The sequence below is a fragment of the Pongo abelii genome, chromosome 2 (genome assembly GCF_028885655.2).
Source record: "Pongo abelii isolate AG06213 chromosome 2, NHGRI_mPonAbe1-v2.0_pri, whole genome shotgun sequence".
Taxonomy (NCBI): domain Eukaryota; kingdom Metazoa; phylum Chordata; class Mammalia; order Primates; family Hominidae; genus Pongo; species Pongo abelii.
This window is the reverse complement of record NC_085928.1, coordinates 37,912,789-37,926,394: the sequence shown is the minus strand read 5'-3', so window position 1 is coordinate 37,926,394 and position 13,606 is coordinate 37,912,789. Positions and strand designations below refer to the sequence as shown.

Sequence of the window (13,606 nt, the reverse complement as noted above, 5' to 3'; positions counted from 1 at the left end):
TTGGAATATATGTGTCGTGGTCCCTCATGATGACTCAAACCCACAGATTGAGAAGCACTGTGGATAATATGATCTTCTAAAAAGTCTTGCAATTTAAAATTTAATTCTTCAAGTTTAAAAAAATTACTGAAGCAAAATGGCACATCATGGTAGATTTTATAATAGTTCAAAATGGAATATGATCTAATACTTTAAGCACCTCAGTCTTAGATACTATCAACTGTGACTAAATGCTTTTCTTCAGTGATACCCCAGTATTCCCATTAATTAAAACAACTATGAATATCCTTTGCACTTCCTTTACAAGTTTTTGCTATCCCAGAAAAAAGGTAATTGTACTCACTTAATTGTAAAGGAAAATCTCCAACCCAATAGACAGAAGTCCAGTAATTCTATCAGATCATTTTACATTAAGGTAAACATAAGCCAAAAGACAAAAATACAGATTTTCCATTCTATTTTCTGATATCAAACCCTAAACAGACAATATTTGTCTATTTATTCGTTCCCTTAAAAACTGTAGCTATTGCTCAGGTGGAGAAAGGACAGTTAGGGCATCAGGATTCTGCCAGTTTTCCATCAGTGAAAGCAAATGCTTCTGGTTGTGAAATCCACCGAGGATGCCAATTTAGAGGTGCTATTCAAACGTACAGCAGTTTATCCAACCACAGATAAGAAATTACAATTACTGATCAATTACATTTAGATAGTCTAATAATAACTCTAAAGACCAGACTATTAAAAGAAGACAAAAGTAGTCTTTCAATATTTACTGGTCGCCAACAGTTAAGATATAAATTTCCATTTAAAAAAAATCACAAAGACCTTCCTATTGTTGCTTTACCAAAGAACTATCTAGTAATTCAAAGATTAGAGGTGTAAGCCTACAAATTCCACAAGATGGACAATGGTTAGCGCAAATGTTTTGCCCTGTTTTATCTGGAGCCAAAAATAAATCATTTTAAAGCAATTTAAGTTACACAAACAGTCCAATCTTAAATTCTAATTTTTAACAGCAGTCGGGTGAATAAAAAGTTATTTGTGGTCAGGGGCAGTGGCTCACGCCTGTAATCCCAGCACTTCGGGAGGCTGAGGCGGGTGAATCACGAGGTCTGGAGTTCGAGACCAGCCTGGCGAACATGGTGAAACCCCGTCTCTACTAAAAATACAAAAATTAGCCAGGCGTGGTGGCGTGTGCCTGTAATCCCAGCTACTTGGGAGGCTGAGGCAGGAGAATCGCTTGAACCCAGGAGGCGGAGGTTGCAATGAGCCGAGACCTCGCCATTGCACTCCAGCCTGGGTGACAGAGTGAGACTCCGTCTCAAAAAAAACAAAAAAAAAAAACAAAAAAAAAAACCAAAAAACTAAAAAACTCTGAAACATCATGAAATTAAAAAATCAGTGTTGATCCAGACAATGTGGAAAAGTGGAAAAGAGGAATTAGGGACATCTAAAATCTGAAAAGAAGATGGCTAGGTTTAATCAAATACCAGTGGTACAGAACCCCTGGGATGAGGTGGGGTGGCTAAAACCACAATGAAATGTTAAAATCTAGTTTCAGCTGGTGAGGTGGCTCGTGCCTGTAATTCCTAGCACTTTGGGAGGCCAAGGTGGGTCGATCACCTGAGGTCAGGGGTTTGAGACCAGCCTGGCCAACGAGGCGAAACCTTGTCTCTACTAAAAATACAAAAATTAGCCAAGCACGGTGGCGCATGCCTGTAATCCCAGCTACTTGGGAGGCTGAGGCAGGAGAATTGCTTGAACCCAGGAGGCAGAGGTTGCAGTGAGCCAAGATCGTGCCACTGCATTCCAGCCTGGGTGACAGAGTTGACTCTGTCTCAAAAAAAAAAAAAAAAAAAAAAAATTTAGTTTCATGTATAACTATCTTTATTTTTAATGTTTACAGAACTGAGAACTTTTTGGATCTTTCATTTTACCTACTATTCTTCCATGATTAAAACTAAATTAACGAACGAAATAGAAAATGACTGGAGAATTTCAGACATCCAAAATTGATGTAAGACAAGTGATAATTCAAATAACCCTCTTGATAACTACTTTTAATAGCAGCAGTGAACTATTATAAATGATCATAATCAGAATCATCAATTTTTAGTACTGAAAGAAACAGAAGAGATCTAATATTTTAATCCTCTTATCTACAGGAATGACGCTAAGGTCAAGGAGATAAAATGACTTTCCCAAAGTGACAATGCTGGAGAGCCCACTATAAAGCTTACAAATCCTAGTTCTCACAGTCCATAGGTTCTCCTACTATCCAGTCATAAACCTTTTAGAAAATAGGTAAGGCTTCACTCTCCCATAGGAAAGATCATATGGCTCTCTCATGGCCTAGCACAATGCCTCACACACTATAGATACTAGTTTGTTCATTCCTACACCAAAACTTCCTTTAAAGCTAATTTGACATCCTAGTAAAAATATCTTCGCCCGGGCGCAGTGGCTCACGCCTGTAATCCCAGCACTTTGGGAGGCCGAGACGGGCAGATCACCTGAGGTCAGGAGTTCAAGACCAGCCTGGCCAACACAGTGAAACCCCATCTCTACTAAAAATACAAAAATCAGCTGGGCATGGTGGCGCGCGCGCCTATAGTCCCAGTTATTCCGGAGGCTGAGGCAGAACTGAGGCGGAGGTTGTGGTGAGCTGAGATCGCACCACTGCACTCCAGCCTGGGCAACAAAGTGAGACTCCATCTCAAAAAAAAAAAAAAAAATTCAACCTGAATAGTATAAGATGGAAATGACTTGCATACGTATTTAAGTGTATACACTTGGATACAATTAGAAGTTACTTGACCAACTGTATATATGTATGTATAAAACTGGGAGATATTTGACCAAACGTTTCTCTGACCTCGACTTACTCTGGTACTACCATTGAACAACTCCAGACCCAGATAAAATCCACCATACCCAATCCCAGTATTGTCAAATGCAGCCAGGCTAATTCTCTGCACAGCTGTTAGATACCAAAAAGATTTAACAGTCAGTTACCAAAACCACACAAAGCAGTTCACTAAATACTCCAATGCTTGGCCTCACATCAGAGAAACTATATCATGCATATTAGGCTTGGTCATGTACATTTCCAGGTGAAATGGAAAAACTGAATTTAAGATGCTTCCAATCAAAAAGTTTAAGAAGTCACTCCCATCTTTTTTTTTTTTTGTATTTGTGTGCAGGCCTGGACCTGGGGCAGGGGGCTGTGTGCAACCAAGCCGGGTAAGCATTGCTGTGGCTGCTACTCTTGTGCAACAAGAGGGAACAGTGCAGTGCAGAGCGTTTTCTGACAAATGCCAAGGGGTCCGGAGTGTAAAAGGACACCTCGGGGCTGGGGCATGGCAGGAGAGGTAACGGGTGCTGAGCGCTTGCAGTCAAGGGGGCTTCGGGGCTGCTGAGAGAGGACGAGCCTTGAGAGCTTGACAGTTCTGCTTACAGTTCAGAGACTGTAAAACAAATGCCACTGAACATCATTTCACTCTTTAGAACCTGTGTAGTCTTTCTTTTTCTATGTAGAAAGCCATCTAATCGTTTTTGTGTGTGTTCTTTTTTTTTGCTTTTGTCAATTAATCGTCACTGTAGTTGCCCACTTACCCCCAGCAAAAACACACTCCAAAAGGGGGAGTGGCTCATTATTAAACGGCTCTTACCGATTAGGTTGCAGGCTTTGGATATCACAGAAATAGTTCGTATCACGATGTACCATACCAATTGTTAATGAAATTTAGCTTCCTTCACTTATTAAATACAATCATCACATTAGCAAATGCCCCACTCCCATCTACAACACTAGGGATAAATGCTGTGTCACTGAGAAGAAAAGCAAAAGATTTTCCTGAAACCAAAAGGAAACTGTCAAAGAATGCCAGTAACCTGTCATCGAGCTACTCTATGCCCTCCACTGGCAGCCAGAAATGAGTCTCCCTAAACCCAAGTGTTGTGCTGCCGCTTGGCAGCTTCCGTCTGATGGGAAGCCCCCTCACTGACACAACCCGCCAAGGAAAAGCTGCACGCGCCAGTTTCCTCCTCTACGGCCTGGGGCTGCTTCTCACCATGTCCAAGTGAGCACCGGGACCCTCAGGGTGTCCGCTGCCCGGGGCCGGACTGGCCCTGCCCTCCGGGGTCTTCCGTTCGCTGTTGCGCTTCAGGCCGCTGGCGTCGCCCCGGCCTCTGGCCTCCCGGCGCCGTTGCTGCCGACTCCACAAGTATATGGCACCCGCGCCCAGCAGCAGGGGTGCCCCGACCGCCAGAGCCAGCTGCCATCGCGGCAGCCCCCCCGTGCCCGGGCCCGCAGTCCCGCCGCCGCCCACCCCACTCCCGGAGCTCGGTAGAGCTGCTGCGACCACCGCCGCCTCCACAGGTTTAGAGGCGGCCATGACAAGTGTCCTCCGCCACCGCCTCCCTGTCTGTCGCGAGCGCCACAATCACTAAACAGCGTGCGAAGGAAGACCGAGGGAGGGAAGGAAAGCAATGAGCGAGCGAGCACGCTAAGCAGAGAAAGCGGACGACAGAAAAGGGCCAGAGGTCACCGGAAGCCCAGGGCATGCCGGGCCAGACCTAGCCGTCCTTCTCCTCCAGTCTCAACCTTAGAGGGAGAGGAGGGGCGGAAATCACTTCCGGGTTAAGGGAAAGCGTGGGTGTGAGTGGGAGTCCCCGGAAACCCTTTTTCTTTCTTTTCGCCCCGGTGCTGTTCGGGAGATTGACTTCTGGAGTCCCCGTCGTAGCTGGTGTTGTCCCCTCTACCTTCAGGAAAGAAGGGCAGATGGCCCTCTTGCCTACCGAAGCCGAGGAGGGGCGCGTATACAGCGGGCTAGGGGCGCTCAAAAGATCCGAGCGGAGGAAAAAGCAGCGCCGCAGCACTGGAATGGGCGGGAGTGGCAGAAGAGTTGTGAAGGCTATTGGCTAGCAAGGGTGGTGGGCGGGGCGTAGACCGAGCTACGCAGTTCACTGGTCGATTTCGGATCCAGTTTTCCCGTTATAGCCACGTTGGCACCTCTTGAGCCTCTGTGGCCGTTAGCTCGGTTTTCTGCCCGCGTGCCCGAGAAACCAACGGATTAGAAGGACATTTAAAGATGTGTGAGAAAAGAGCTCACCGCTGAAGAAGGCTGCTGCATCACTGAACTTCTTATCACTAACATAGCCAGATTTTAGTTTGGACAAATTTGAGGTTATAGGGGAGATAGCGATGGCAGAAGACTAGGTGGAAATGGCACGTCTAGGTTGGCTCCAGTCGAAACGGTTTGAGCGTGGTCGCTGTGGCTCCTCGTCGGCACCAATTACGGAAGCGATGACATCTACGTTGTTAGGGGTTTCTTAAACTGAGTTGGTAGAAATGCGAAGCGTCAGGGTTCCCGCCGGCTTCGAGCCTTTCTTGGCGTATTTGTATCTTGAGCTGATTTCTGCGTGACACACCAACCCACATCTCACTCTGATCCGCACACCCCCCGGGTTGCTTTGCAGTAGCGGTCTCAGCCCTCTTCTCGTCTCATTCCCAAATCGCAATTTCAGTTCACAGCTTTTTATCTATAATAGCTTTATCAACTCTTTTTCCGATGCTCTGCACCAGATCTCTTAAAATATAAAATTACCTTGCAAGGTATTGTTTGGAATACACGGTATTTTCATGAAGACAACTATTAATAGAAAAATCAGAGTCCAGAACTATGGCTCTCCATTTCTGGTATACTGGTTTGCAGAAGCCTTACATTAAAATTTCATAAATGATTGTTTTGCTATTAAGTGCAACAACATCACAGTAGAGCTACATAAAGATTGAAAGGAGATATTTTATCACGTGGCACCAGAATGGACTGATTAAAATAGAATGGCCTAATTTGAAAGAATTTCAGGATCACCGGTTTCTCCTGCTTCATGTAAGTTCCTATTAGTAAATTGCCTTCAGGCGATAGGGTTTCTTAGCAACAGACTAAAAAAATGGGCTAAAAATAGCAGTGGAATTGAGTTGATCGTTGCAGGCAATAGGCTTTTCTCCCCTCCTGATCCCCCAATCCCCAAAGGCAAATTTTCTGCACCTTAATATAAGCTCTGCCTTGCTTTTTTCAGAACAGAAGTTAGGATTTTTTTTATTTTTCTGAAATTTCAGTTTTGCTGTGGCCTCTTGGAGGATTGTAGAATGCTAACAATTACAAACTTGATAGGAACTAAAACATATTTGAAGTTTTTTTTTTTTAAACCTTTTTCTTATTTATTGGAGTAAGCAATACACCGTTATGGTTAAACTCCAAAAGTTAGAGTTTACTGTGAAGTCTTCCTTCAATCCCTGTCCTCAGCTGCACAGTTCCCCACTCCAAAGGGAATCAGTGTTATTTTCTTGAAACATTTTTTAGGTTAATATTTATCTAAAGGCCTGATTTTGTTTGGCTTTATTTTTAAGGTTGGCATTAGTAAACGAATCTGTTCTGGTTACTTTTATACTTTGATAAACATCTCATTTCCATTCTCTAGCCTATGCTGCTCTATTCTCTCATTTTCTCCTCCATTTCCTAATTGATGGTACTGTAGAGCCAAATAGAGTGTCACTTACTGGCTTTGGGACCTTACTGATCTGATGCATGTTTTTCTAATCTGTGAAATGGTGAAAACATCTACCTCTCAGGCTATAGTAAAGATTTAATTAGATAATATTTAAAGTTCTTTTGATGTTTGTTACAAAGTAATAGATATTTGATGATTAGTTCTCAGTTTTTCTAAATTTTAAAGTAAAGAAGTAAAATACTGCATTTCATTTCTAAAAAATTGAAGTTCTGTATATATGAACATAGACATTATCTTTTTCTTGGTAGATTAGTGGAACTCAACTGAAGAAGCTTTCTTCACCTTTGACCTGTATCTTAGGAGGCAGTTGAATGAGACAGTTTAATGGACTAGGTTGTGGAAGACCTGCGTTGTTTTGTTTTTGAGATGGAGTTTCTCTCTTGTTGCCCAGGCTGGAGGGCAATGGCGCCATCTTGGCTCACTGCAGCCTCCGCCTCCAGGCTTCAAGCAATTCTCCTCCCTCAGCGTCCCAGTAGCTGGGATTACAGGCGGCCGCTACCATGCCGGGCTAATTTTTTGTATATTGGCCAAGCTGGTCTTGAACTCCTGACCTCAGGTGATCTACCTGCCTCGGCCTCCCAAAGTGCTCGGAATACAGGCATAAGCCACCATGCCCAGCTGACCTGAATTTTTATTCTAGATTTTAATACCACTGAGTTGTGTGTGTGACCTGGGCAACTCTGCTTTCTTTAAAATGTGAGGAGAGGTGGATTAGGTTATTTTTAAGGCTCCTTATTGTTTTAAAATGATGTAATTCTGTCCCTTCAATTGTCACTGCTACATGAAAGGCCTTTCAGATTGCTAGAGTTGGTAAATAGCTGGTTGACTGGTGTCCAAACCTTCCAGCCAGTGCACAAATCTGCTTATATTAAGCACGTACATATAGAACAGCTCTATTCTCTTTCAGCTCTCTGATGTTTTCATTCTCTGTTTTTCCTTACTGAAAAATTACTGAAAAGAATTGTCTACATCTGTTACTTATTTGGCACCCATTTCTTCCAAAATCTGTTGTAATCTAGTTTACAAGTTTATAATTAGTCTGAAAGTGCTTTAGAAGTCATAAAATTCACTGTGGTTTTTTTGTGGGTGGGGGAGGTTGGCTGTCACCCACTTTTACTTGATACCACTGATTATTCTCTCCTTGAAATGTTCTTTTCCTTGGCTTCAGGAGAATAGATTGTTCTGGTTCTTCTACGCTCTGACCAAACTCTAGATCAGTGCTGTCCATCACAGCTTTCTATGATGCTGGAAATGTTTTATATTTATGATGTCCAATGTGGTAGCCACTAGCCACATGTGGCTATTGAGCACTTGAAATGTGGTGTGACAAGGACTACAGTTTTCATTATTTAATTGATTTAAGTAGTATCATGTGGCTAATGACTACCATATTGGACAGCACAGCTCTAGATATTCCTCAAGTGAGGAATTTATTAGAATATGTCTTCTTTATCTTTAATCTCTCCATTAGTAACCAAAGTAAATCTCATTGCTTCAGGTACCATTTCTATGCAGATAATCACTGTCTATATATCTTTTGGCACAGCTTCTCTTTTTACCTCTAGCCCTATATTTCCTACTACTTACTAAGCAGTTTTGCTTCGATTTCTGACTTTTGTCAAAAATATAACTCGTCATTTTCTCCACTCATTCTTTCTCTTTGTGTTATCCTTTTTTTTTTTCCAAGACGGAGTTTCGCTCTGTCGCCCAGGCTGGAGTGCAGTGGTGTGATCTTGGCTTACTGCAACCTCTGCCTCCTGGGTTCAAGCGATTCTCTTGTCTCAGCTTCCGGAGTAGCTGGGACTACTGGCGCCCTCCACCACGCCTGGATAATTTTTTGTATTTTTAGTGGAGACGGGGTTTCACCGTGTTAGCCAGGATGGTCTCGATCTCCTGACCTCGTGATCTGCCCGCCTCGGCCTCTCAAAGTGCTGGGATTACAGGCATGAGCCACTGTGCCCAGCCTGTGTTATCCATTTTTTCTAATAATAGCACTATTACCTTAGCAGTTACTCATATTTGAAACCATAGACCTTTTTAGACCTCTCTCTTTTTTCATCCTTACCTACCCAAGCACAAATGATTATGCTGTTGTATTTATATACACACATAAACACAAAATCAGCTGTGAAGTCTTCAACAAATTCAACTTTGTTGTAGTATCTTTCTTATAGTTTTTTCACCCATTCTGACACTTCTTAGTTCATTTAAGTGAAAACTCCTAAGAGTATGTATAACACATAACAGACACTCAATAAATAGTTTCTTCCCATCTTAGTACAGGCTGATATAACAAAAACCTCATAAAACTACTTAGCTAATAAACTATAGAAATTTATTTCTCACAATTCCTGAGGATGCGGGTTTGAGATCAGTGTGCCAGCATGGTCAAGTTCTGTAAGAGCCCTCTTCTGGGTTGAGGACTGCAAATTTGGTTTGTGTCCTCAAATAGTGGAAAGGGGCAAGAAAGTTCTCTGGAGTCTCTTTTATAGGGGCACTCATCCCACTTTTAAGGGCTCCATCCTCATGATCTAATCACTTCCCAAAGGCCTCAACTCCTAATACTATCACATTCCCTTCTTTTTTCTTTTATTCATTTCCTTCATCTTCCCTAAATCCTATATTTGCTTGCTTCCCAGATAACTTCTCTGCCTCTAGTGCCTCTCTTCTATGTGTCACCCTGCACCTTGATATCAATTTACTCTTCCTATAGCATAACTGTAATTTCACTCTTGAGCTCAAAGACTTTTAAATCCTCTTCACTTTCACTATAAAGTTCAATGTTTCTGCCCACCCATGCCTCCCTTCATACACCTCTTCTCTTTCCTTGGTCTACGATATTAGCACCTAGCACTATTAGAAATTACCTATGTGGGCCGGATGCAGTGACTTGTGCCTGTAATCCCAACACTTTGGGAGGCCGAAGCGGGCGGATCACCTGAGGTCAGGAGTTCAAGATCAGGCTGACCAACATGGTGAAACCCTGTCTCTACTAAAAATACAAAAATTAGCCGGGCACGGTGGCACATGCCTGTAATCCCAGCTACTCAGGAGGCTGAGGCAGGAGAATCGCTTGAACCCCGGAGGCAGAGGTTGCAGTGAGCCGAGATTACCCTATTACACTCCAGCCTGGGTGACAGAGTGAGATGCCGCCTCAAGAAAAAAAAAAACAAACTCTGAACTGTACACTTGTCTGTGGGAAAAATACAAAAATAAATTGTGTGATCCCCTCAATAGGATGTAAGCCCCACGAGGACAGAAACTGTTCATTTTGTACAGCCAGAGCCCAGAATGTAGGTGGTATGATGGGTAATTTCATGTGTCAATTTGACTGGGCCATGGGATACCCAGATACTTGTTTAAACATTATAAATGTGTCTGTGGTGGTGTTTTTGATTCCTTGATTTTTATTTTTTTATTTTTATTTTTTGAGACGGAGTCTTGCTCTTGTTGCCCAGGCTGGAGTGCAATGGCACACTGCAACCTCCGCCTCCCGAGTTCAAGCGATTCTCCTGCCTCAGCCTCCCAAGTAGCTGGAATTACAGGCACCTGCCACCACGCCTGGCTAAGTTTTGTATTTTTAGTAGAGATGGGGTTTCACCATGTTGGCCAGGCTGATCTTGAACTCCTGGCCTCATGATCCGCCTGCCTCGGCCTCCCAAAGTGCTGGGATTACAGGCATGAGCCACTTTGCCTGGCTGATTTTTTTTTTTAGTGTATCTATTGTAGGTTTTTGCTTCAAAAAACATAGATATTACAGGTTATTTTAGACTGATAACAAGTTAACTTTGATTATTTACACATACACATGCAAACTACACTTTAACTCCACTTCCTTTCCTCAATATTTTGTGCTTTCAATTTCACAATTTAAGTATTTTTATATTGCATATCCATCAACAAGTTGCTGTAGTTATTATTTTTAATACTTTTATCTTTTAGCCCTACTAAAGATACGTGATTTACACACCCCCATTACAGTATTTAAATGCTACCATTACAGTATCAGAGTATTATAAATTAAATTTGGCTATGTACGTATTTTTACGAGTGAGTTTTATACTTTCAGATGTTTTCGTGTTTATCATTAGTGTCCTTTCAGCTTGAAGAACACCCTTTAGCATTTCTTGTAAGACAGGTCTGGTTGTGATGAACTCCCTCAGGTTTTGTGTGACTGGGAAAGTCTTTATCTCATGTTCATTTCTGAATGACAGTTTTGCTGAGTACAGTAGTCTTGACTGACAATCTTTTTTTACCTTTAGCACTTTGACTATATCATACTACTCTTCCCTGGCCTCTAGGGTTTCTGTTGAGAAATCTGCTGCTGGGCATATTGGAACTGCCTTATATGTTACTTGCTTTTTTTGTCTTGCTGCTTTTAGGATCCTGTCTTTGTCTTAATCTTTAGAGTTTGATTATAATATGTCTTGTGGTAGTCTTATTTGGATTGAATCTAATTGCAAATCTTTGACCTTCCTGTACTTGGCTATTTATATCTTTCCCCAGGTTTGGAAAGTTTTCTGCTATTACTGCTTTAAATAAGCCTTTTACACCCTTATCTTTCTCTACTCCCTCTTGAATGCTGGTAACTTGCATATTTGCTCTTTTGATACTATCCCATAAACCCTATGAAGTTTCTTTATTCCTTTCCACTCTTTTTTCTTTCTTCTCCTCTGTATATTTTCATATAACCTGTCTTCAAGTTTACAGATTCTTTCTTCTGATTGATCAATCCTGCTCTTGATGCTCTCTATTACATTTTTACATTCATTGTATTTTTCAGCTCCAAAATTGGTCTGATTTTATTATTTCAATTTATCTGGTAAATTTCTCATCTGACAATTTATTATTTTCCTAATTTTGTTGAATTGTTTCTCTGTATTTTCTGAAGTTCTTCGAGCTTCTTTAAAACAGCTGTTTTGAATTCCTTGGCAGATACTTGATATATCTCTGTGTCTTTAGGGTCTGCCACTGGCATCTTATTTTGTCTGTTTAGTGATGTCATGATTCCCTGATTGTTCTTGTGGTCATGTGTCAGTGTGTGTGCATTCAAGAAGCAGTTACTTATTCCAGCCCTCACAGTCTGGCTTTGTCTGGGAACATCCTCTAACAGTAAGCCTGTCCAGAGATTCTAGGCAGGTCATTTGGTGTGGTCTCCGAGCCTGTGACCACTGCAGCCCTTCCAGCTCTAGGGAGTGCTATGTACTCCCTACTGTGACCAGCACAGTGCCAGGCTGAAATCCCATAGTCACTGAAGCTGACTTAGCACTGGGATGGAATCCTGTGGCTGCTGAGGCTGGTGCAGCACTTGGGTGCACTCAAAAGCCCACAGCTGCTGAGGCTAGTGCAGCGCTGGGGTACATCTGAAGCTTGCAGCCACTGAGGCCTGCCTGTTGCTGTGGGTTATTTGGAGCCCAAGACCACTGTAGTTGGCTGATGGTGATGTGGGCTGGAACTCAAGTTTGTCTCACAGGGGCTATGGTTTCCCATCTGCTGCTGGGATGGGTCTAGAGTCTCAGTCTGCAGTTACTGGCCTGAAGTCATGGGGCATGGGGGGTCTACCCAGTGCTGAGTTTTACTGTGACAGGCCTGGTATTGGGGTCCAAGGCAAAGTCTTATCTTTACTTTCCTCTCTTCCTCCCAAGCAGACAATATCTTTTTCCAGGCTGTGCTGCCTGGTCTTGGGGGAAGGGTGACATGGGTAATGTAAAACTGTTCTTCCTACCCACTTAAATGTGTCTTTTCTTATCATTATGCTATAACCAGGTGCTGTAATCTCTCACCTGGTTTCCTTAGCTCTTGTGAAGGTATTTTATACATGGATAGTTGTTCAAATTCATGTTTCTCTGGGGGAAAATTGCTGGAGAGTCCTATTCCACCATCTTGCTCTACTTTAATCTGTGAGAGTGTTTCGGATGAGATTGATACTTGAATTGGCAGAGTGAGTAAAGCAGATTGCCCTCAATGTGGTTGGCCCTCATTCAATCAGTTGAGGGCCCAAATAGAACAAAACTTGACCCACCGATGAATAAGGGGGAACTCCTCCTCCCTAAGTTCCTTGAGCTGGGATATTCATCTTTTCTTGCCTTTGGACTTGAACTGAAATATCAGCTCTTCTTAGGTGTAGAGCCTAGTGACTTTCAGACTGAAAAGACACTATCAGCTCTCCTTGGTCTCCAGCTTGTTTACTATAGGTCTTAGCCTCCATAATTTTGTAAATAAATAAATAGGCTGGGCGCGGTGGCCCATGCCTGTAATCCCAGCACTTTGGGAGGCTGAGGAGGGTTGATCATGAGGTCAGGAGTTCAAGGCCAGCCTGGCCAAGGCAGTGAAACCCTGTCTGTACTAAAAATACAAAAATTAGCTGGGCGTGGTGGTGGGCGCCTGCAATCCCAGCTATATATATACACACACACACACACACACATATATATACACACACACACACATATATATATATATATATTTTTTTTTTTTTGAGTCTAGCTCTTGTAGCCCAGGCCAGAGTGCAGTGGCGTGATCTCGGCTCACTGCAACTTCCGCCTTCTGGGTTCAAGCGATTCTGCCTTAGCCTCCCGAATATCTGGGATTGCAGGTACCCACCACTGTGCCCAGCTAATTTTTGTATTTTTAGTAGAGACGGGGTTTCACCCTGTTGGCCAGGCTGGTGTTGAACTCCTGACCCCAAGCGATCTACCCACCTCAGCCTCCCAAAGTGCTAGGATTACAGGTGTGAGCCACCACACCCAGCCTAAATATATATTTGTATATATTTAATTAAATATATGCATAAATATATGTGTACATAGCTTACCTCTGTATCTATCTATCTATCTATCTATCTATCTATCTATCTATCTATCTGTTTACCTATCTTATCTGTCTATAATTAGTCTTGTTTCTCTGAAGAACCCTAATACAGATTTTGGTACTAGGAGTGAGGTGCTGATGTAACAGAAAAATACCTAAACATATTAGCTTTGGAACTGGGTGATGGGTACAGGCTGGAAGATTTTTGAGGTGCCTGCTA

The 13,606-nt window shown here is 42.6% G+C and overlaps 2 protein-coding genes across 2 annotated transcripts in view; one reads left to right on the top strand and one right to left on the bottom strand.

Annotated features, from left to right (window-relative positions):
* TOMM70 (translocase of outer mitochondrial membrane 70) overlaps positions 1-4,912 on the bottom strand; it is a 37,850-nt gene extending 32,938 nt beyond the window's left edge. Inside the window, exon 1 of the mRNA XM_002813358.6 lies at positions 4,074-4,912. Coding sequence (XP_002813404.3) covers positions 4,074-4,397 — 324 coding nt within the window. The 5' untranslated portion in view covers positions 4,398-4,912. The remainder of the gene's footprint in view (positions 1-4,073) is intronic.
* An 868-nt stretch (positions 4,913-5,780) lies between these two features.
* Positions 5,781-13,606, top strand: part of LNP1 (leukemia NUP98 fusion partner 1) — a 55,930-nt gene continuing 48,104 nt past the window's right edge. The window contains exon 1 of the mRNA XM_024244682.3: positions 5,781-5,894. The gene's annotated coding sequence lies outside the window, so the exon portion shown is untranslated. The remainder of the gene's footprint in view (positions 5,895-13,606) is intronic.